General features: G+C 42.7%; 1 protein-coding gene across 4 annotated transcripts; it reads right to left on the bottom strand.

Moving 5' to 3' along the window:
• Window positions 1-1409: 1409 nt before the first annotated feature.
• Window positions 1410-23352, bottom strand: PCBD2 (pterin-4 alpha-carbinolamine dehydratase 2). 4 transcript variants are annotated; one of them, XM_071758396.1, is made up of 5 exons: window positions 23192-23277; window positions 20819-20950; window positions 18107-18347; window positions 4162-4242; window positions 1410-3323 (listed from the first exon to the last, which is right to left on the bottom strand). In XM_071758396.1, the coding sequence occupies exons 3-5, from the start codon at window positions 18209-18211 to the stop codon at window positions 3228-3230; spliced, it is 282 nt and encodes a 93-aa protein (XP_071614497.1). In that variant the 5' UTR covers window positions 18212-18347; window positions 20819-20950; window positions 23192-23277; the 3' UTR covers window positions 1410-3227. The 4 variants fall into 4 exon arrangements, with proteins under 4 accessions (XP_071614497.1, XP_071614496.1, XP_071614495.1 ...); XM_071758395.1 differs by lacking the exon at window positions 18107-18347 and having other exon boundaries at window positions 23192-23352; XM_071758394.1 differs by lacking the exons at window positions 18107-18347; window positions 23192-23277 and adding an exon at window positions 21985-22169.
• Between the last annotated feature and the right edge of the window lie 219 nt (window positions 23353-23571).

Here is a 23571-nt window from a genome sequence, read left to right as displayed (position 1 = left end):
GACACAAGCTGAGGAAGAACTCATTGACTCCAATTAAGTGGCAATCCCTTCATTTAACTGAGGCTGAAAAGGCCAAAGGAGATGCACACATTTAGGAGGAGGTGCAGAAAGCTCAAAGCTGTCAAAATTGTTTGACATGATTGAAAAGGAGGGGGAGGGATGAGGGGAAGGCAGAGAGGGGCTGAGGACCTGGCAGGCTGAGCATGACAGCAGTGCTGGAGCAGGGATGGAGACAAACCCAGCAATTGTGCTCATCAACAAAAACCAGGAATGTTGCAAGCATTCCTGACCCCGGGCCAAGCCATCTGGGGGACATGAGCAAAGAGAAAACTCCAATCCAACGGGATCCACCCTTGGTTTTGCTCTGCCGAACCTCCAGGTGGGGCTGATCCAGAATTGGTGGCCACTGGAACAGCAGCCTGCACACATCCCAGGGGGCTGGTGTGATCCTTCCAGCCCCATCCTAAAAAAATAACCCTGTTGGCCTGTGCTTCCAGCCTGGAGAAGCAGCTGGGTGAGGACACATCCTCCTTAGGATCTGCTCTTCTTCAGCCACTCCACCACAGTGCCTCAGCTACCAGCCTGGGAGGAGGAGGAAGGACAGCAGGAATCCCAGTGAGGTTGGTCTGAGCCAGAGCTCCCAAACCAAGACAAGCTGTGACCCCACAGGCACCAAACCCACCCTGAGGAAGAGCAAACACAGCCAAGGAATCCATTTTTGGAGTCAGGGACACCATGCTCAGCACCCCCTCAGTGTCCATCACCAGCAGGTGGAGAAAAGCTGGGGAGATACAGGAGCAGGGAGTGGATGCAAGGTGGCTGCCACAGATTTTGGGATCCTCAGCATCACAGGGATCCCCTGCCTGACTCTGTGGAGAGCAGGGAGTCCAGGATGCATCACCCCAAGGGAACCTGTGGCACAAGTAGCACGATGGCAGAGCTTCTCATGGCAACAGCTGAGCCAGGATTTCACTCGTGATGCTGCCTCTGACATCAGAACTCACTGGAAAATAAGTTGCAAGCCATTAATTCATTACTTTAAAATTATTAACTACAGCAACATTCACAGAAGGCAGTCACAGGTCTGTGGGATGCACCAGAATTTACAAAAAAATTGTGGCTAAAAAAGCACTACAAACTAAAAGCATTTTAAAGCCACCTTCCTCTTCTTCAAGTATTTTTTTCCTCTTTGTTGGTCAAGGATCCTCAGCGCAAATCCTCTCTGCCATAGCTGGACAGTGAAGCTCTCTGAGCTAAATTAGTTGATAGGGAATTTTTTTTCCTCATAGTATGTAAATAAATATCAATATTCTAAACCACAGACCTCCCAGTGACTAAATATGATATATCTTGAATTTATCTGAGAACTAAACAGCTTTGTCACGTATGTATAACAACAAAGAAACAAATTACAAAGGAAGAATTTAATTTTATTAGTTTTATTCAAAGCACAATGCAATCTATATCAATTTCTACCCACAGTTTTTACAGCTCATTTGATACATTGCCAAAACTTTGCATGAAGCTCCTTTTACTTCCCCATCAGGAAGAAAAGACATCACAGACTGGCTGTTTGGTTTGCTTTTAGTTGTTCCTCCCCACAGCCATCATTTCCAAACCATATCAGGGAAACCTGCTGAAAGGCACTGAAAGCCAAGAACACTTGAGAACTCATCCAAATTCGGGGATTTTTAGGTATGAACTTGATACCTCAAGCAGGGTTCCCAACAAGAAACCCCAACACTGTCCCTTTCCCACCACCAGTCAGCAGGTGCCAGGGGATTACTCAAAATACCCCTGGGATTTTACATCCACAAATACTTGCTCAGCAACCACGGGCATTTTGCATCCCAAACAGCTCCCAGACCACCCACCTCACATCCACATCCACCTGACAAGAGATTTTGGCACCCCACGTGTCTCAGGAGCTGTGCTGCTTGCTGTGTCATCCCAGCAATGTGCTCTGGCATTTTGGAGATGTCAATCTCCCCACCCTGGGCATGATGCTGCACGCTGGGGACACTGGGGCAGCAGGACCAGGCCCTTCTCCAAGTTTTAAGCAGGTTGGAAATCTCCCTGCCAGCAGTGGAAATCTGTCTCAGGCAGGATCATAAGATAAAAAAACCAAAGGACTTTCAAACCAGGGAAGTTATTTTAAACTTGGTCAGGGGGATCTGCAGCACTTGGAAGAACTTGAGAGATGAGTAATTGTAGCTGCATTAAAAGAAAAACAAAACAGTGGTGAACACAGCTTCAGCTGAGCCCTGCTTAGCAAGAATCCTGCTGATGCTGCTTCCTCCACCACCAGCAGTTTTGGGTGCCTGGCAAAGCTTTCTGCTACCCCAACCCAGAGGGTACAGGAAAAATACAACACAAATAATGGCTCAAACCTGCAGGGTGCTGAGCACTGACCCAAGCCAACTACTTAAGCACAGGCTTCCTTTAATGATGTGAATGCTGGAAGCTGACTAGGATTTTTTTTTTTTTTCTGGACCAGAGCTTAAGTTTTCAGCAACTGCAGGATCTCAGCTGAGGAAGGGTTCTCCAGACTTGTGCTGGATGTATCTGTCAGGCTGGGGGTGCCAAAAGGGCAGATGTCTTGGAAGAGCCATTGGACAAGCACCAAATAAACACCAAAATGCAAAGCTTTAACCGAAAGGAAACATCATCAGCTGCTTGCACACCTCTCACCAGCATCCCTGTTCTTGTCAGCAGTCACCAGCAGAGATGGAGGTGCCAAGGCAGAGGGGACTGCCCCAGCCTGGCTGCTCCCATGCTGTCTGAAGTGCAGAGAAGTACAGATCCATTGGAGGGAAGCATCTGGACACAGGGCAGGTTTGTGTGGCAGCTGCCACCAGCCTCAGCTCCTGGGGACGTGGGGAACACGGACACGTGGGCTCCTACTTTCATTCCAGCTTGCTTTAGTTCCAAGAACAGGATTGCTGCAAATTGTACTGACAGACTCGATGATCTTGAAGGTCCTTTCCAAACATGATGATTCCATGGTTCTTATTTGTTGCTGATCTATCTGCTCCATCCTCAGGCAGAGCTGGTGATAGCAAAGGACTAGCACAGGGGGCTCAGACTAAAAGGCAAAGCAAGATGAGCCATTCTTCCTACAAAGTATCTCGCCTCAGTGGGGTTGTGAAATCAATTACAAGGAAGGAGGGATCCCATTTAAACACAAAATACTGGTGGATGCTGTAGGAAAGTGTTTCACATCTTGGTTACACTGAGGCAGCAGCTTTGTCAATAAACTGAGCCAGCTTCACATCTCTCTTGGTCAGTCCACCACAGTCGTGGGAAATCAGAGTTATCTGAACCTGTCAAAAAGAAAAAGAAAGGGGTTATAAAGCCATTTTTATCTCTGCCACATAGGCTGAGCAGTAATTCACCAGGAATGCTGCTTGTCTGCAATGAGCTGGTTTGACATGATGCTCCCTGCAAGCAGGATGCTCATGGCTCACATAAACCAGGAGCCTTTATAGGTGAGGAGGCTTAAGAGAGCCTGAAGTCCAACTCAAGTGAGCCCCTTCACAGCACAAACCAGGCTTTGCATTCTTGGGATTCATCCAAGAAGAGGTGTCCGATTAAATAACTCATTCTTTACATTTAAATTCCACAGATCAGTTTCCTGAAGAACCTGGGCCCATGACCAAGCTGCCAAGAGCCAAGGCAGGGGCTCAAGCGTTTTGTTAAAAAACAGCACCCTGAAGGTGAAAAAATTGTTGAGCTTGTTGCAGATTAATTTCAAAAAGAAAAACAAACGGACTGGTGCGTTTTGCTATGAGGCAGCTGCCTGCATGGGTTTGTTTAGGCTAAGCCAGATGACAAGCTGGGTGTAACTTTGTCTTGCCTTTGACCAAGACTTTGGGAAGAGGGAGAAATAAAGATAAATCTGGAATATTCTGGAAAACCAAGAAAATAATGAAGAGTGGGTGCTCAGGACTTTGCAATTGCAGTGATTCCTGGGGCTGTATCGCCACTACAAATATCTCAAGATGTCTTTAAAATCTCTAATCTCTCTATAAAGACACAACCTCCTCCCATTCCCCTACCTCCTGCTTGCATATAAATGACAAAAAAAGGCAGAGAGACTGGGCCAGTGGGTTGGTCTCCTCAGTCTGCCCTGCCTGTGACGAGGACTGGTGAACACGTTACCTTGCTGTAGACATTGAACCATTCTGGGTGGTGATTCATCTTCTCTGCTTGCAGAGCAACACGTGTCATAAATCCAAAAGCCTAAGGAGAGAAAGAGCAAAGAGGAAAATCCTCCTCCACCTGCCAGGACTAGCAGCAGATCAGCAAAATTCACTCCAAAACCTCAAAAACTCCTAGAAATACTCCAGACTGCTGCACCTCAGGTTTGTGTGTTAGAGGAACATGTCACCTTCTCCAGGCACTCAAGCATCTCCTGTGACACCTGAAATCATCTCCTCCAGACCCTGGGACATCACTTTGCTCAATGCTACTTACTCCAGGATTCAAAGCCACTGTGCAAGAGCCATAATTTTACCTTTGGCACCAACAGTGATGTTAAACATCCATCCCAATCCCCCCATCCCTCACAGCATCTCAGAAACATGCCACTTCTAATTAAGCATCATGCCACACCACTCCCAGAAACACATCCTTCCTCATAACTAGTTTGTTATTTGTTTTACTTTGGGGTGGGGGAGGTAGCAGGTGGGTTTGTCCCTCGGCTTTACAAGAAAATATATTCCCTTAAAATGAGTTAAAATAGGTTTGACAGTGCTCTCTGCCCCTCTATTTGGTGTGGCACACTCCCCCAAGACACGGATTTCATTCACAGGCTCAAGAAGAAAATAATAATAGCAGGCTCTTGCCAGCATACTTAGGAGCAAATCACTGTATTAGAAAGAAAATTAGATTGTCCATGTAAATCAAGACCACAATTACACAGCAGGGCCCGAAGGGCTTCAATGTGTGAGCAGGATGCCTCAAAGTCAGTGGGCTTTGTTCCTACTGAGCTCCATCCATCGGGGTTCAGGACTTGATTTAACATGCAAAGCAAAAGTAACATCCACCTTCTAGTCTGGTTTGTATTATAATACAAGCTCAACAAAGCCCCACCTGATTTAGGTAGCTTTTTAGAGCTAATTTTTGGAAGAGAATGTATATAAAGCCTACATTCCACCAAGCGATGGTCGTTTCAAACAAACATGTGGTCAATGAATACCATATAATGGTTGATAATAGCTTCAGTCTTTTTTCCTCCCACAAATTACAAAAACCTTTAAGAAAAAAAAAAAAAAAAAGAATCAGTGCCTGGATGAAGTATGACTTTGTTAGTGGCGTTGCCAGTCAAATGAATGCAAACGTTATAATCAGAGAAAATCATTCCAATGAGGTTTGTCATTTGGAAATCACCAAACTGTCAGCAATTAAAAAGCTTTTTCCTTTGACCCAAGAGCATTCCAAAATTTGGGGAAAATCTAAGTTTCCTTGAAGCTCTCGCTTGGTTTAGTTTTACTTCGAGTGAATAATTACTTTTAAAAATTTGCAAATGTTTCAGCAGCGTGCTTTGAAGCAGAGAGCTGAAAGTTGTGCACTCGATGCTGGCTATGATTTGGAATGCTTCTGCATAAACAGTCCTGAAAAACAAATTTATTTAAATGGTTTTAGAGTGTCCACGAGCTAAATAGGAATGCATTTGCCACCCCAGCTATGTCCCCAGAAGTTTAAAACAACTACCTTTGTGCAAACCAGCAGCAAGGGGAAAAATCCATGAAGTGTATGAAAAGCCCCACCAGGTTCAGGTGTGCTCCACCAACATCTGCCTGGGGTGATGCAAACCATGAAGAGGAATGAATCCTGGTGCAGAGGACCCTTCCCAGGACAATTCCTGCTGCTAGTTGCTCCAGCTGACCATGACTGTCCCAGCCAGGGTGATCTGGTGTCACAGCAGAGGCTGGAGCACAACCCCTCTCCCACGCATTCCCACCTTTCCACAAGCCCCACTCGGATAAGAGATATTCCTCCTCATTGCACATCACCCAAAGCAACTTATTGCAATTCCTAAAATTTTAATTATATGCAAAAACTATATCCCACAAAGAAAAAAAGCTGTGGTCCTACCCAGCAATTTCACCAGCACAATCTCCATGAAGGCCCTAAATACTTCCTTTGCTAATTAAATTAATTGGAATGCTATTGTTTATGAATCACCTTTCTATGTGTAGAGCTGTAACCTTTCTTTGGGCAAATACAATTGGCTCGGGAAGGAAAAGATATTTAGGTTTGATTAGATATGAGAACACTATTACACAAAATCAGTTTGGACATTTCTTCACGTCTTGAAACTTGATCGGTAATTTGGTTTAATTGGTGATCAAGGAAACTATCTTGTGATCAATTAAAGTAATTACCACATTCCGGCAACACAACCAACCTTAATTTGAGCAGGAGTCTGCACTTCTTCAACTTTAATTAAAAATAATGAAAATTATTAAGCAGTCTGCAGCCCAAGATCATTGTCAAGACTGCACTGGTGGGCAGAGTTTATCAGACCATCACACTTGGCTTGATGAAAGCAGGACAAGCACTTTACTCATGACAGTAAGACCCAGGACAAGCTTGACTTTCACTGTATTTATAACAAAGCTCTGCAGCCTCTTGGCCCCTAAGGAGAATTTTTGTGTTTTTTTCCTTGAAAAAAATAAGAAGAGCAGAGAGAAAGGATTTGTGTATGTTCTAGCAGCCATAAAGGAGTCTTAAAAGAGGCCTTGATGCAGTAAATATTATAAAGTATTCTGGTATGTCAGTATTAGGCAAATATTTTCAACCTAATCCTTTGAGGACATTTGGGCTAAAATAACATCCAGACATACAGGTTACTCTAAATAAGCACAGCACGTCACCCATGTCACGGAAGATTGCAGAGTCCCTGAAATGAACCACAAAGAGCACTAAAAGTCATGAGTGAAGTCATCCTGCAAAGACAAAGAGATGCCTTGGGTCTGCCAGGACATCTCTTACCCTCATGCCTCTTTAGATGCTGAAAGAAGGGACTAAAAATTCATGGTGTTTCAGTTGCAACATCACTTCTAAAATGGTTTTTAAACACTACCAGCCACAGCATGTCTCAAAGAGATAAAAATCAGGGCTACTCATAGAGGAACAAGTTAATGTAATAAAGTAAAAGAAAAAAAAAAAGCAAAACAAAACCTTTTAAAAGTGCAGTTATCACATCATGCTTCAGGACTGGCTAAACTGCTTTGGGAAGTGACAAAATAGGCTGTCACAAAGTAAGAATGAGACTGGGACAAGCAGGGCCAGACACTGCTGTCAGAAGTGGGAGGAAAGATGAAATTCCATCTACCCCTCTGCGCCACGTGACGCCGCGCGGCTCCGGGAGAACCGCAGGCTCCCGGAGCTAATCTGCTATTATTCTTCCTTTCACACTTCTTCAAGCAAGGAATCAATTCATCTTAATACTTCTTCAACAGGCTGCTCTCGTACAGTGCTTGCCAACATTATCTTGATGAGTTACACATCAAAGGAGCCTAGGTCGAGATGTCGTGCTAATACATCACCCGCCCGCGAGTCCCCAGTGATGGATCACCCCGGCCCATCTCCAGAACAAAGCAGCTGACAGTACTTGAGTCAAAAGTGGAGATACAGTTAGAAAAACAGCTGAAAGGCTCAGCAACATAACTTGAGAAACTTTTTATTTATTTGCTTTGAAATGAGTAACACTATGAAGCACGTACCCGGGGCTTCTTAAATCCTTTCGAAGGCTCAGCCAAGGAAACCATCTGCTAATCACAAGTCCATTAAGGTTTCTGCCTCCCATCTGTCATTATAACGCCCGAGGTAGCATTAACCTTGACCTTCTGCAGTGCCAGGGCTACCTGTCTTCCCTTCCCCACCCACCCACCCACTCCTGTCTGTATCATTTATCAGTGGGAAGTGAATAAATCAAACAGGTTATAGTGATGTTGTCATGAAAGGCAAGAGGTGACCATGCCTCACACATTTGCTTCCCATTCACCCCAGTAAATAGCACGTGTTCTCCTTAGCAGTTTGACACTTCAAACCAACAGTAAACTCAAATGCTTAAGGTTCACTTCCAAAGTTCAGAAGCTTTCAAATATCCAGCTGACGTTACTACCTTGCAGGGAGCTATGGGCCAGCAGATAAAAGGAAAAAGCTCTTAAAATAGCCTGACATGAAAGTTATGTTTAGCTAATCATGAGGGTTTGACTTAATCTCGTGACATTTTCTGCTGTGCTCTCAAGGGAAAAAAAAAACAAAACAGGGTTTGTTTTATTTTAATTCTGTTTGCTCCATTAAGAAATACTTTTATATTATAAACACAAAAAATCATCTCACAAGGCCACAGCCTTTGTCTAAAAGTGGCAATGTAGTTAAAGCACAAAAAAAAGAGGAATCTGACTCGTATTTAGGAAGGTGATGGCAGCAGAAAGGGCAAGGTACTCATTTGCAAAGCCATGTGTCCATATTGGCATTCTTCCCTGTTGGCATCATCATCCTGCCTGACCCATCCTCAGGGTCATGAGATCCATGTGGAGTTTAATATTTTCCTCTTTTCTCCTGTTTTAATGTTTCGTGGCGAATTTTTTTTCCCCCTGTCTGGATCCATCTATGACATAAACCAGGGGAACACCTTCACATTGATATTCCCCTTTTTACCATCATTCCAAGAGGAGACACACCTTAGGAATGCAAGTAACCCATGTCTCAAAACTGAGCTAAACTCAAGTTATCCACGTTCTCACTTCCCCAGTGTGAGTGTGCAAGTCACAGACAAGCCAGCTCTGGTATTGTCCCTTCATGACCCTGCTCCCTCCATCCCACTGCATCCAGGCATGGCCAGTCAGCAGGGTCTGATGGTGAACAACACCTAGACAACCACAAGGAGATAATTTGGTTTTTTTCCTCCTCTTTAACAGCTTGAGCAGCAAAATATTGTGAATGAAGGCAAACTTCCCATTCCCCAAGCCTTGCTCAGGATTGGGGATCAGTGCTCCTGCCTCTGAAGGACACTAACAAAGGGAAAGGATGGAAGAGGAATGCTACAGAGATACTGGCATGTACCTAGGTGCCATTTCACAAAACGTGCAACTAAAATAAAACCCCACAACTACAATTTCCAACATAATTGTCTAGGCTTTTCTGCGTTTACAATATCCTTTAAGATCCAGGGCTGACTCCCGGCATCCCCCCCCCGATCTGCACACATCATTTATAAAAAGAGAAATGCTGCTTTGCACTCTAAAAAAAGTTACCTATTTATATTCCTATTCGAGCTGTAAACACTGCTCTCCATGTCAGATCTGCAGCAGTGTGTGTGAAAACCTTTACACCATGTCCTACAAAGAAGGCTGTTTCTGTCTCCCAACACTTGTTTACAATTATGTCAGTGAAGAAACTAGCTCACCAGCTCTATATCAAACATTTTTGACAGCAAAAGCACAAACACTGATCTATTCTAAGTAGCTTGCCACTCTATGTAGTCTTGGAAAAGGCATTCTTGCCTTTGATACTAAAAATGTTTATACTTCATACATTATGCAAATAGTTTTTATATATTAAGAAATAATGCAAGCAAAGCTCAAGTTAAATTAAATTCTTCGACCATAACCTTGCCAAAGCACTGATTTTCCTATAAAAAAAATTATTCCAATTTGTTGATCTTACATTGGATGAAACATACTGTAACAATCTTCATAATTTATGTCCTGTTGGGACACTATGATTTAAAGTAACATAATACAGACCAGCATCACTGCTAATCTAAACCACCTGACCAGATAAACAACAGTTTCCCCTTCCCTCTTCATCGAGGGTATTTCTGTTTATTGTCATATGATTTACCAATTTGAAGAACCTGAAGAATAAATGGAGGCAAAGAGAAGGGGAGCTGGGAGGCATGGCCTTTCCTCAACGGGGACAGCTCTCACCCAGGTGCCAGCACAATGTCAAGAGCTGCAGGAGATGACAGAAGGCAGTTTCAGGAATGCTGTCCCAGGAAAAAGCCCAGGTCACTGGGAAGTTTACACTCATTCTGCACAATCTAGACCAGGTGCAGCACCAGGACCAGCACCGTCCCAGAGGTGCTCAAGATGATGCTCTCTAAAAGAAGTTTTCATCAATGGCTTCTTCTCCCAAGCTCACCAGCAAACCTAAGCCATGACATCACTTTGTCCTAAAGCAGGTGCAAGCAAAATTTGCCCCATCCCATGCAGACAGTCTGCAAACCAGGTACATGTTTCCAGCTAAGGCCAAGGAACACAGATAAAGGCAAGGCAAGGGACTAAGAGGAAGACAGAGCATGGTCTTTGCCTTCTTCCTTTGCTGATCCCTTCCCTTCATGCTCAGAAAGTGTGTGAAACACCCTGGCATGCAATCTGCAAGACAAACCTCAACTTTAACTTTAACCATGCCTCTTCATATCAGGGTTTTCATAACTGCTGAATTTAGACCTATTTTTCTCTAATTGGTGATACTACAGTATAAACATCCCATCTCTTAGCTTCTTTCTCATCACATCTTGACTTTTCCAGCAGCCTCAGTGCTGAGGTTCATTCTCTTCCTTCTATTACAAGAAATGATTGCACTTATTTCATTATTTCATTAACAGAAAGCAGATAATATTCTTGGTGATTCAATAACAGATTTCACACTAAAATTAATCAAACTAACCAAAAAAGGTTTATGGGTCTGATGGAGTAGAAATGAAAGAACACAGAGAGGCCTCAAAGCAGCATAAGAACTTTTTTCTGCAAGCAATAAAAGTTTCCAGGCTAGACTCCACGGGGTCAATACAGACTTATTATAAAATACATTAATTTGCTTTTAGGTAGATAAAAATAATTATAGTTTCCCATAAAAACAACTGCAGAATGAGTAGACATCCTAAATCCCAAACAAATCGCATGGTGCTTGTGATAGACCACTTCATACAGAAATATGGAAAAATAATTTTTTTTTTTTTTACCCAATCCCCCAGCACTCTAAACACAGATTCATAATTATTCATTTATTTACTAAAAATATACATGTCCAAATTAGATTTTTGATAAAAAGAAGGAAAATTATCCCAGATTTCAGGACTGAACTAGAAGATGGAAGAAATCTCCAGCCACGTTGCCAGCTAAACGTAGCTCTCCACTTCCCAAGCCATTTCTGTGTGATTTGTTTACAAAAAATGGAATATAAAGGTTGCAGTTAGGAGGTTTGCACCAAATAAAATAGCTCTTTCAAGAAGCATGACTTTTTTAAAATGAACTTTTTGCACCCTACCTAAAAACATTCAATAACACAGCAAAGCCCAAAGGCCCCATTAACTGAGCACCTGCTAAAGCAATCAGCCACATAAAATAATAAACTCTCTCCACTGCACAGCCAAAAGAACATTGATAATTTGATTTGTTAAAGCCAACATTTGGCCCAGCAAATCAAACCCCTGGCTGGACTGCAATAAAGCCATCACAGAAACCACTCTAAAAACAAACCAGGGATAAGGTGCCCAAATCAGACCTTTTGAATGTACCTGAGCCCTCTGCTCAGGCACTGCCCACTCAGGTATTGTGCAGAAGAACTGAGAATTTATTATCCACACCATGGTGTGGATGGAGCAGCCCTGGCTATAGAACAAAATCCTACTGCTTTTTGTCCCCTCCATGTTCTGTCTTACTCATACACAAAGGAATGATTCCACCCTGTAGACATGAAAATGAAGTTCATGTGCCCATATATGTTGCTGATAACACAGGGAGCATTCAGATAAAATTCTCCTTGGTCTTCTGGCCAAGATGACACACACTACCAGTTTAATATCCAGAATTTTTTCTGCAGAGTATCCAAGGGCAATCATACCCTGCCTCTGATAATCCTCTAAACCTCCATCATTTATGATCCTAAGAAAACATCAAAGAGTGATAAGAAAGCCATTGCTTTATGATGGATTAAGAGAAGAAGCGGCTGTTCTCATGACCATTTCATCTTCCACCATGTTCCTCCCCACTACACTGTCAGATATTTTGTTTTGCTTTGTTGTTTGTTTTTTTTTTTAAACACAAGGTCAACAATTCAAGCATGTGACCAAGAAATCCAATCACCCTCTTGGCCAAGTCAGGATCTCAAAAGACTTAATACTATGAAATAAAGCAAACTGATGAATGTTTACCACAGACCTTGTCAGGAAATCATTTCATTCAACAAACCTACTGATTGCTATAATGTCAGAATAGGTCTTCATGTGTTATCTACTCATAATAAATGACACATGGGGGCAAGGAACTCAGGCAGACCTACCTGGGCCATCACTGGCAGGCTTTTCATCTATATTGCACTATAAAATTCAAATACTGTTTTGCTGACACATTTCAAGCCTAGAAGTGACAGATCCTTTGAATATAGAGTAGAAGAGAGCAAGCATCTTCCCAGGTGACAGGTTTCTCTTTGGGGCATCCTTCAACCTCCAAGCAGCTGGGTACCTGTTTGCCATGCCCACTGTTCTTCACATGATCTGTAGGTCATCTAGACCTGTGCTTCACCTCCTGCCTCTGGTATTTAGAGGAATGGCTGGAGCAGGTCAAGGAGAAAGAGACAACTACATTAAGTCACATTATTAAGAACCAGGCTCACTTCAAAACAGCTACAAACTACACTTAACATATTCTGTTGTCTTCTGACCCCTCCGTGTGCCCCAAAGCACATGCCTGGAAGTGGCACATCCAACGTGCAATGTTTTGAGAGGTTCTATGGGATTTTTCGTTGTTTTGTTTTTTGTTTTTTGTTTTTTTGTTTTGTTTGTTTTTTTAATGAGACACAAGGGTTCCTCTGGGCAAGCCACAGTTTGTACAGTGACACATCTAGGGCCAGAGACACAGGCTCACAAGGAGAGACCAATACTAATTTTGAGTCCTTCAATGAACATCAAATCTTTTTTAGAAATTCACATGAGCACACCACAAAGGGAAAGCTATTGTGCACCCCTGATTTTTTATAAGATAGGGCATTACAACACACACATATAAACACAACCCCCCAGGCCTGTACAGATAACAGCATTTTTCCTTGCTGCAAGCACCCACCCTCTGTGTCATGGAATAAAAATTCTCCCAACCAGGGACACTTTGGACATACACAGATATACATTTATCCACCTCCTGTTACTCTCATCCCAGCAGGAAGAAAAATCACACCAGATCACAAAATCAGGATTTGCCCCTCTGATCCTAGGAATAAAAAGCACTTCCCAACAAAGCACCCTGAGCAATACACAAACCCAACAGTGTGGTGCTGACTCAGCACAGGGCTCCCTGCCCACCAGCACATTCCCCACCAAACCCCTCCGAGACACCACAGCCACCTTTATGGTTGCCCAAAGCAATTTTACATTTCAGCCCAACAAAACTAAAGGAAGAAAAAGCCAAAGGGAAGAGAGAAAAAGGAGAGCCCTACCCCAAAAAACCAAAACCAAAACAAACCACGAAGCAGGTTTGTAGCTTTCTAAGGGGAGGGAATGAAAAAAAAAAAATCACACTCTCCTCACCCTGATAAACTGCCAGTGGCTTTTCCCGAGCAGATGTAACGTTTTAGCCCAACGTGCTTGTTTGTGAAAGGAGTAATTCTGATCAAAACCCCCGCCAATTGCAGCCAGCAGAAGAGCTGCACTTCGTCACATTAATCCGCCCTGACGGGGAGCGGCCAGCGGAGATTCCTACTGCCAGAGGAGCAGATGCGAAAGGTCAGGGCTGGCCCACGACTTCAAAACCCTTAACGTGTAAAACAGTGTGCATTAAAGCCTGAAACGGCTCAGGGCGGGATTAACGGATGTCCGCTAAGTGGGTTTGATGTGCTTTCGGTGAGTAATGGTTAATTTTTTGCCATCGGGGTGTTGCAGTTTTATTTGAGTTTCTTCTCCGCCAGCCGGAGTCCATTTTTAATTACAACTGCAGAGGAGAAAATCCCCAAGCGTGTCTCTCCTTCGTGGGAGGACAAGAAAGTGAGAGCTGCTGGGAGTGAAATGCAGGTTATGATTTAAAAAATGGAGCCCGGGCCTTACTCCAAAACGAAGGGGATGCAAGAGGTTAAATTATCAAGGTGGTGATTTAATCAGCATCTTTCCAGCACCCTCATAAAACTAAAATTCAGTGCAGAAAGAGCTGCAAGACATCAGTTTTCCTTAACTGGAAAGGTATAAAATTGAGTGAGCGCCTTCTACAGAAAAAGCAGCATCAGTCTTACTTGTGCTCTCTCAAATGAAGGTGTCCAGCTGAATTCAAACCCACTGAATTTTCCATTCATTTTCCAAAGATGGCTTTAACAAGGAAAGAAGCCAAGCTTTCATAAAAATCAAGGTGACCTGCTCAGATTTGCTCTCTTTTGGTGTGAATGTAAAGCAGCCCAGCCCACACGGCTGCTTGCACATTGGTTCCACTTAACTCCAACAGAGTGAACAATCCATTTGTGCAGCTGAAGAAAAAGAAAATAGAGAAACATTTCTTCTGCTCCAAATCTACAAGACAGCTTATGAAATCCAAAAGGCACTTTGACAAATAATTAATTTTGCACTTCCAGATCAGTGCACGTACCAAGCATAAGGCAAATGCTGTAATTATTTTTATTCAAGTGATAATAAATCTATCTCTTAAGGAAAGTTGTTTGCATTAGAGCCAACTGGAGAACAGCCCAAAGGTCAGCTGGGCAGATTTAAGCAAGGGCCTGCTTAAATGGAGATACAACAGGTCTACTTGGTGGGGCAAAGTCAGCAATTAGAAATGCCCCCACCCTCAATTATTATAAACAATAAAATAATGGTTTATTCTAAGGAGAAGTAGGACTTATCTTATCAAGAAAATTAGCATCTCTAATTACAGTTGAGTTACAAGAAAAACTAGCCCGATGCAACTTGTATGACATCCAGGATGGGACATCTTGCATGATGAAGGAAATGATGGACCCATGCCCACTCTGAGTCTTCACCTTAAACACGACACATTTTATTTAAATATGATTAAGGTCATGACATTTTAAATAATCCTGGCAGCCTGATACTGGTGGTACTGCCAGAAGATGATATCCTGCAGTATGGAGAGGAGCAGCCACTGCTGACCACCTGCTTGACTTCTATCAAGCATTAATTTCTCACGTGCTTTACAACCATAAAGTTATAGCAAAGGGACTGAAGGACACAATGATGGTCCCCAGATGTATAAGGAAAGACTAATTGTGAAGGCCTTTTGAAGAACTAAGAAGCTGCTGATGCACCAAGGCACTTTATTTAAAAGAGAAAAATGTTGCCAACTGTGAAACATCGGTCTGAAAATATTCTGGAGCACTGGATGACTTTACACATGGTTTTGTGCCCACCAGCTGTGCTGACCATCAGAAGAAAATAAGTCCTGTATTTCCTATTTCCCAGCACCAATAACATATCTCCACCACTACGAACCTCCCAGCTTTGCAGAACTTCCCATGTGTAGCAAACCCCTGGCTGCCAGTTCACTGGGAGCATCACTGAAAACAGGACGAGCCAACCAAGGCACCCATGTCATCTCCTCCTCCTTGAAGTCCAGGGAAGGTGCTGTAAAGTTTCAAACAAACCATCTCCCCAGAACTTCTTTCATTTCACCCAGAGCAGGAGCTCCCTGCTTCCCACGGACAGAGCCAGATGGCTGTGGGGGCAGGTGGACCACGTGCAGGTCCCATAGCTGCACCTTCACCCTCCAACTCACCAATTTGGAGGCAGGAGGGTTATTTACTTGGTCATTCAGGAAAAGAAACTCAAGGAAGGTGTGACCATCCATTAATCATGTATTTTTCCTGTGCTCTGCTCTGAGACACTTCATTGTCTCCATTTCAGCTTGCAGGTTAACCCTCTGCCAATCCCCAAAAATTCCCTATCAGTTTCTAATAAAGGTAAATGTCAACAGGAAGATAGGCCAGAAATTCATTATTTTCAGATACAAAGATTTTTCTCAACTCTGCAAAGCCACCCATAAATCATTCTGATTTATTGTAAATCAGTTATATATTGTATTCATAAAGGTGGGGAAGTAAGTGAACACTGTAACTACCACAAGAAATACTTTCATAACTTTGCAGGTGCACGAGTCAAGCACATGGGAGAGGATTCAAAGGATAAAGGAAAACTGAGCTGCTTAGGAAAGATTATATGAAAACCAGCACCTACCTAGGTGGATAAAAAGAAGTAAACCCACGTATTTTCCTTCAAGAGGCAACCCAATGCAAAAGTGTAGAGGAGGGAGGAAGGAGATGTATACTACATTAAAAATAGCAATTCCCCCCAGTGAATGAAAACAGGTTCCTCACTTGATTAGCACAAAGTGACAGTCAGGGGCTGAGGCTGCTCTGGCTTTGAGGTTAAACACAACTGACATAGGCTACACCTGAATTCAATCAAGTCCCCCAGCTCTGAGAAGATTCACACACGAGGACTAAATTTGTCACAAATGGGTTGGTTTCCGATCCTCCTGTAGCCAACTTGCTTTATTCTGACCCCCATTTAACAAATCAACTTAATGGGTACTGGGAGTGCCATAAAACTTAACAATGGAGTGATTTTTAACTTTTAAAATATAGTTATGAAGTAAAATGTTGGAGAGGTCCTTCAATACTGGAAATCAAATTAAATCTAGACATTTTTTAACAGTCTTGACAGATATAATCCTAGTTACCATGTAAATTTATGGTAAGCTGCTGTGATATTAGCCACAGGTGCTACTTTTAATATATGGCCCGCATCTGGCTGGGAATAAAATTTCTCAGAGGACTGAAAATGACCTCACTATCAGACAATGGAGAAGAAAAAAACCCACAAGACCACTGTGGCATATAAAAAGCTGGAGATGTGGTCCACAACCAAATATTTAACATAAAATTCATCTTAACTCTGCAGATTGGAGGTTAGAGGATATTGTGTTTTCAATACGTAAAAGGCGTGGACGCATTTCAGCCAAATGGGAAAAGATTAGGTACACAAAGCAGCAAGGAAATACACTGCCTACATATATAAAAACAAATTCTCCAATCTTTGATCAATGCAGAAGACAAAGCAACGTGCCAGAAGTAAAAAAAAGGTAAGTATCAACACAGATTACATTACAGGGACTGGCACCAAGTCCCACCATCAAAACAAATTAAGAGTATTCATTGCACATATGATCAAATTCAATTGTATCTGTAAGTGAGATATAAACCAAGGATGATCCATTCAAGGAGGCATTTGTCTCTACAGCTAAAGGAAAATAATTGGCATTTCAATGAGAGGGAAAAAAAGGCATCTACCATAACATGCTCTGTCTGATTTCTCTTTCCTGGATTTCCAGCAAAAGAGCTTGCGAATTTGGAAAGGAAATGCAAAGTGAGAATAGTAATTTATTTAATACTTCTAGAATTTTTTATGCTCATCTTTAAATAAGTTCTCATGAACCCCAGAGTCCACAAGTGCAACCAAACACATGTGCTTCTACTCCTGCTGCACACATCCTCCAAAGTGTTTCCTTACTGTCCCCTCCACTCAGGCTCATCTTTCACCTGGGTCCTGTCACCCCCAAAACACACTTAAAGTAGCTTTTAAAACTCTTAGAGCATTTGATTTCCTGTCATTTTATAAAATGACATTAGAGCTATTACAGAGACTTCCTACATAAATTTTCTTTTTTTCTTTTTTTTTTTTTAAAAAAGAAACAACCTTAATTAAAAACTTACTCTATAAAAGAAAGCAGCTGTAAATGCTGAACCTGACCATCAGTGAACATGCCCACCTTTGTAATTTCCTAACTGCATTTTCTGCCTTGGCGTGATTACTGAAGGAAATGCAATCACACAGGCAGTTGCCCCTTAAACCCTCTGGTCAAATCCAACCAACTTTGACAAGAGACATGGAAGTCAGAGTTAAGATGTTCCTGCAAATTTGGCAAACACGAGCAGCTGGGTAAGGGACCCAAACACAGCACTCAGGGTTCTTTACAGATGCCCAGTGCCTGCCCAGCTGGGATCAGCCTCAAGACAAACCTGGGGAAAATTCCGATTTTTTTAAGCCAGGTCTGTCCTCTTTGCAAGATGACACCTCCTGAGGTGTACTGACCTGAAATGCTGAGATATTCCAGGAAATTCCTAAAATACAGGCCAGGACTTTGAGGTCCTCAGCAACCCTTTCCTTCCTTGATAACTTCAGCAATAGTCCCAACATTTCTGCAGCTTCTGAGTTTGCTGAACTGGAGAATAACTGGGAGAAGTTACCAGCGTGGTCAGGAGGCACAAATTAACTTTCTGTCCTGATTCTGAATTTTGCTTGGGCAGACTGGAAGCAGAGAGCTTGTCCACAGCTGGAAGAGAAACATTTTGTTTCAGTAGCGCAGGGACGCGACCAGACAAGAGTGTGGCTTCTCAGTGCTACAGAGTCACTCCAGTTTTTTCTCATTCCTACAGACAGGGAAAGAGGATCTGAGCAAGCTCCCTGATGGGGCTGTGAGGTTTAGGGAGGTTCACCAGCACACCAATGCATGGCAGGAACGTGCCCTGTCCAGGACACTGAGATCAGCACATGGTGTGCACCCACAGCAATGTAATCCACAAAGGGTTTCTAGCTGGGATCTCAGGATGGTTTCCAGCTCGTTTCATAGAGCTGTACCACCAAAGCCTGATGAAAATGTATCTTCAGACAAAAAAACCAGCACCAGCACTTTCACATTCTGGGTTCCAAACTAATTCCATAAGCCAGAAGTGTCATTAGCTTGTCAGCCTCAGAAAGGCAGCCCATTGCTGTTCTCTTTTAACCGAGCTAATCTCAGCCTGAAAGCTTCAGGAATCTAAGTAACTCTTGTTTCACAGAAGTTTCATTTCATTCTCATGCTGAAAATAATATACATAAACCAAACTCATGTCTACACATTTGCACGACTTTATAATAAAAGTTGTGTTTATATTCTTAACATCTGTTGACATACACACAGACTTTGTAAACCTGGCATAGATTTTAAAGCCACAGAATTTTTCCATGCATCACGAACATTATCTGAGAGAAGCAATAAAAAAGAGCAATGAATACATTAATCATACCAATATCATCTGCAAAACATAAATCTGAAATACCTTTCATGTCAGCTCAACTATTTTTTGAACACACCTGATTTTACACAAACTGTAAAAGGGCAGCAGGAGGATCGCTGAGGAAATTATGTTTCTCAGTGCTCTGACTTTCACTAAATACTTGCAAATTTAAACAATGTAAATAGAATTATTAAGTGAAACAAAAGGAGTTGTACCTACAAGTTCTAATTTTTTTGATACAAGACTAAATTCTCCCACAGAACAGTGCAGGTATATCTCTGCTTTTGTCATTTGTTCCCTAGGTTGTAATAAACACAAGATTTACTAACAGTTGTTGTAAACATTCTGAAGCCAATTCTCATTTCTGCCTTAAATGACATCCATGAAGTACAACCAAGAATGAAACAGACTGTATGAGCATCTCCCAAACAATCCCAGTGTTTGTTGTTTTTAGAAGCATACTTTCCACAAGGACATATCCTGGACACATGAATTCATGCTTCATAAATTACTATGAAGCATATTTAAATATACTCTATTTTCTATACTGCTATGTGCTTCTTCAATCTTTAAATTAGGAAGATGTATGAATATTTACCTATGTTGTAAAAAAACAACTTTGTAATTTTTTGCCAAAGCACTGGGGATGCATTGATTTGTCCCTTGACAAAAGGTCAGGGGACCTTAAGTCCATCTGATAAAGCTGACTTATTATTTACAGTGTGCAAACCCACTTTTTTATTAACTTGGGGAAAAAAGTCACTTTGAGTCCTGCTGAACCAACAAAGACTTTGACCAAGACCCAGAAGACACCGTTTCATGAATATTCAAAGCACAAAGGCTGAAAATCTCAACTCTTCCAAGGGTTACTTCTATCTCCAACATGTTCCCGCTCTCCAAGGAGCTGCCTGCACATCTCACCAAGGTTTCATGAAGCATTTTCTCTCTACTGCCTGGGATTTCTTTACCATAACAGCTATTGCTTGAAATGGGAAAAAAAAAAAAAAAAAAAAAGAAAAAAAAAATCATTGGAACACGACTTTTTTTAAAGCAATGTCATGATACCACAGAAGACAATTTTTCAGGGGAAGGTAACTGACCACAAATCTCAAGACAAATTCTGCATTTCCAAAGGAAGTTCTTAACTCATGTCCAAGATGTGTTCTTGTGAGTTTGAGGCTTGGTTCAGGATCCTGTTTGCAAATAAAAACCCAACAAAGTCTAACCAACAGCCTGACATGCTGAACACACTGCGAGATCAGCCACCAGGATTCATACAAGAATATACTAAAATATACTCTGTTTTCCTCACCTGATCTGCAAAAGTTTCTGTTCTTATGATTACACATTTTTCTCAGGTTTTCCCTGACAAGAATGAACCCCACTGCCCATCATTTCCAGCATTCATTTACAACTGCTAGCAATGAAAAAAAAACCAACCCAAAACCAGGAACAAGTATCATTTGTCTAATCTCATAGTATCAGCCCTGATGTTTACACTAATATTATAATCAATAAATTGTAATATTAGAAAAAAAAATCCCACAACAACTACAAAATTGAATTAATTTAGTCTACCTTATGAGCTCAGAATCAGACAACAATCTGTTGGGGCAGACCCAAGAGGGTTTGGCCCCACAAGGATACTCCCAGATTTCTGAATATAGGTATTTTCCCATCAGGATCACATAGAATCTAAAGAAATTATACTTCATTTATATGAAAAGTGGTATATAACAATAATTACCTGATTAAAATTTTTGAAATTGAACTCTTTGTAGATGGCATCTCTTTCACCCAACTCAGACCAGCCTGAAGCTTTGAGATCAAGTAAAACTTGGCTCCTCTCCTCTGTCGTTAACCAGTGAGACTGAGAAGACTATCGAGGAAAATAAAAAATACAAACATGATACAAGTGAGGCTGAGGCTCTCTTTAGCACAACAATAAGAAAACTACATGATGAAACTGTGGTTATGTACTATAGAAAGGTAAAGAGTTGGAAAATTCACTATTGTTTGTCATTTAACAGCTCAGCAGAACTTAAACCAGCCAAGAAACACTATTTCTGTCAGGTCAATTAGCTAAATTTAGCTAAATGCTTTTGTACAAAACCAGCAAGGAGTGACAGGCACAGGAATGCACAGAGTCTTCAGCATACCTGTTCCCATCACTCCTTCATCAGAATTACCCAGATGCTGTAACAACTGAATTAATTTCCAAATGTTCCATTCTTCCATCTAAATAAAATATTATTTACATTGTAAATGTATAATTGCAAAGCTAAAAGGGATAGCAGGTTAATACCTGTAATTTGAACGACAGAAGCAAAATAGGAGATTGAATTCTACATCACTTGTATGTGGTTATTCCTAAGAAAGTGGGAATAGATTTAAAGATAGCAAGCAACAAAGAGCTTTTTAAATAACAATGTAAGGGAAACAAAATTTACAATATAGACACAGTTATGAGATGTTACTGGTATAAGCACTAGATTCTGCAAAGCACATATGTTTAAATAAGTCTTCTTTTAAGCAAAAGAAGTTCTTCTGAAGCCACGAACAGATTACACCCTCTGCTTAAATATCTGAATCAGCGTCTGAACCGTGTCTGAGATTGGAGCCAGACCCAGAGACAGACAAAAATCCTACAGGGCGTTTGGAAGTGGTTTAATATTTTTTCCTAAAAGCAGAAACTACAGGCATGAGTGATTCCTTAGCAGATATTCTAAGAGCTGCTTCTCAAACTCATATTACAAACGCAATTCTTTAATGGGAAGAACTTTTCTCATTACTACAGCAAAATTCAGATTGCTTTAGTCTTTATGTTAGCAGCTAGCAGAGCTTCGTGAGAACTTCCAGAAGCAGTGCTGCTCCAGAAGTTCACTCCGGCATGGCCGGTTTGCCAGTACTCACCGCCAGCTCAGAGAGTTTTTGACTTTTGGTTTGCCCGTTAGCGCTGGAAGCTCTGCTGCAGAGCTCAGTGCCACCAGGTGGGGCTGCGAGCCCAAGCAGAGCAGGAATTAATGGCATTAAACAGACCTGAGCAAGGCTTTAAAATGCAGGATGGCCGAGGAGCAACATTTTCACCGATAAGGGACAAAAAAAACCCCTAAGCGGTATAAATCAACCTAACAGCATCTCTGCCACCGCTTTTGTTCAGAGGGATACATCCAGCCCAAAGGGTGGGGTTTACAAGGTCCCCAAATTTAGGCTCTTTACGCTTCCAATCCAACTTTGGACTTGCAAAAATACAAATACTGGGTTCCTTGTTGCTATAACCAGTTGCAGGTGTGAATTTCTTCCGTTGAATTTCTTCCATTGAATTTTGTTTTTCCAAGCAGATACAAATATTGTCAAAGGTAACGGGCAATACTGAAATGTATTATTCTATCTAACATGAGATTAAATCAGGAGGCTCATTTAGGAGGTTTTTTTAAGATAGCAAAGTCCGGGACTGCAACCAGGAGGCAGCTGAGATGTTCTCAGCTAAATTATAGGAACATTGCAGGTACCTTCCTAAGGACTCACCAAAACACACAGGTGATGCTGGGACTGGAAATCAGCTCATATAGTTTTTAATAGCAATACAGTGTTTGACGAACCCTGGAGCACACCAATGGCAGCTTTTTGCTTAGGTTGCAAAGGCCACGTTCCAAGCCAGACCTTCCAACACTAACTACACCGAGAAATGCAGCAGAAAGCAGCAGGAAATTGCTTGTAAATGGAAAAAAACGAAGGTGGGAGATGCCATTTGCAGTTTCACCATCACATATCCCCCCGCATGGGGGACAGCACGGCCCACCGGGACCACAGGACGGGTTGAACCTGGGTAATGGATCGTTAATTGGGAAGAAGCTCTGGGGAAAACAAGTGTCATCGATTACATAAAACTCAGCACAAAATATTCCACGCTGTAGGGATGGGGGTCTGAACGAGCGTGTGCAATTCGTTATTAGCGCCTTGTAAAATCATCTATCACGCCGTGGGGTGGGCAGCAGAGGGAGAGAAGGCTGCACCCCGAGCCTGCGGGGCCGTGGTGGGGTCTGTGGGCGGCTTCCGCTCCCTCTCCCTTCCCCGGCACCTCCCCGTCCTCCCGCCCGCCGGTCCCGCCGCCCCTCACCATGGCAGCACCGCGGCTCCGGCCCGCCGCCCGCCGCGCTCCCAGCAGCGCCAGCCTTAGCCCGGCCCCAACCCCTGGCATGGCCCAGGTCCGGCTCCGGCTCCGCCTCCCCCTCTGGGGCAGAGAGAGGCGGCGGCAGTGAGGCGGGACCCATCGAGAGCGGAACGGGGGGGGAAATGGCGGGAGGGGGGAGGAGACCTAAAATGGCGGCGGGGGCATGTGGGGGAAGGACACCTGTCCCGGGGAGAACAGACCTGGGTTCTGAGCAGCACTGCCTCTGGTCCTGGAGTCCCAAGCCCCCCGGTGCCAGGACACTGAGTTTTCCCTTCAGGGGGCAGCGCCGAAACGGGGACAGCGTTTTGTAAAGACATCGCTGTCAG

The sequence above is a fragment of the Heliangelus exortis genome, chromosome 15 (assembly GCF_036169615.1).
Source record: "Heliangelus exortis chromosome 15, bHelExo1.hap1, whole genome shotgun sequence".
Classification (NCBI taxonomy): Eukaryota; Metazoa; Chordata; class Aves; order Apodiformes; family Trochilidae; genus Heliangelus; species Heliangelus exortis.
This window is presented reverse-complemented; position numbering and strand designations above follow the sequence as displayed.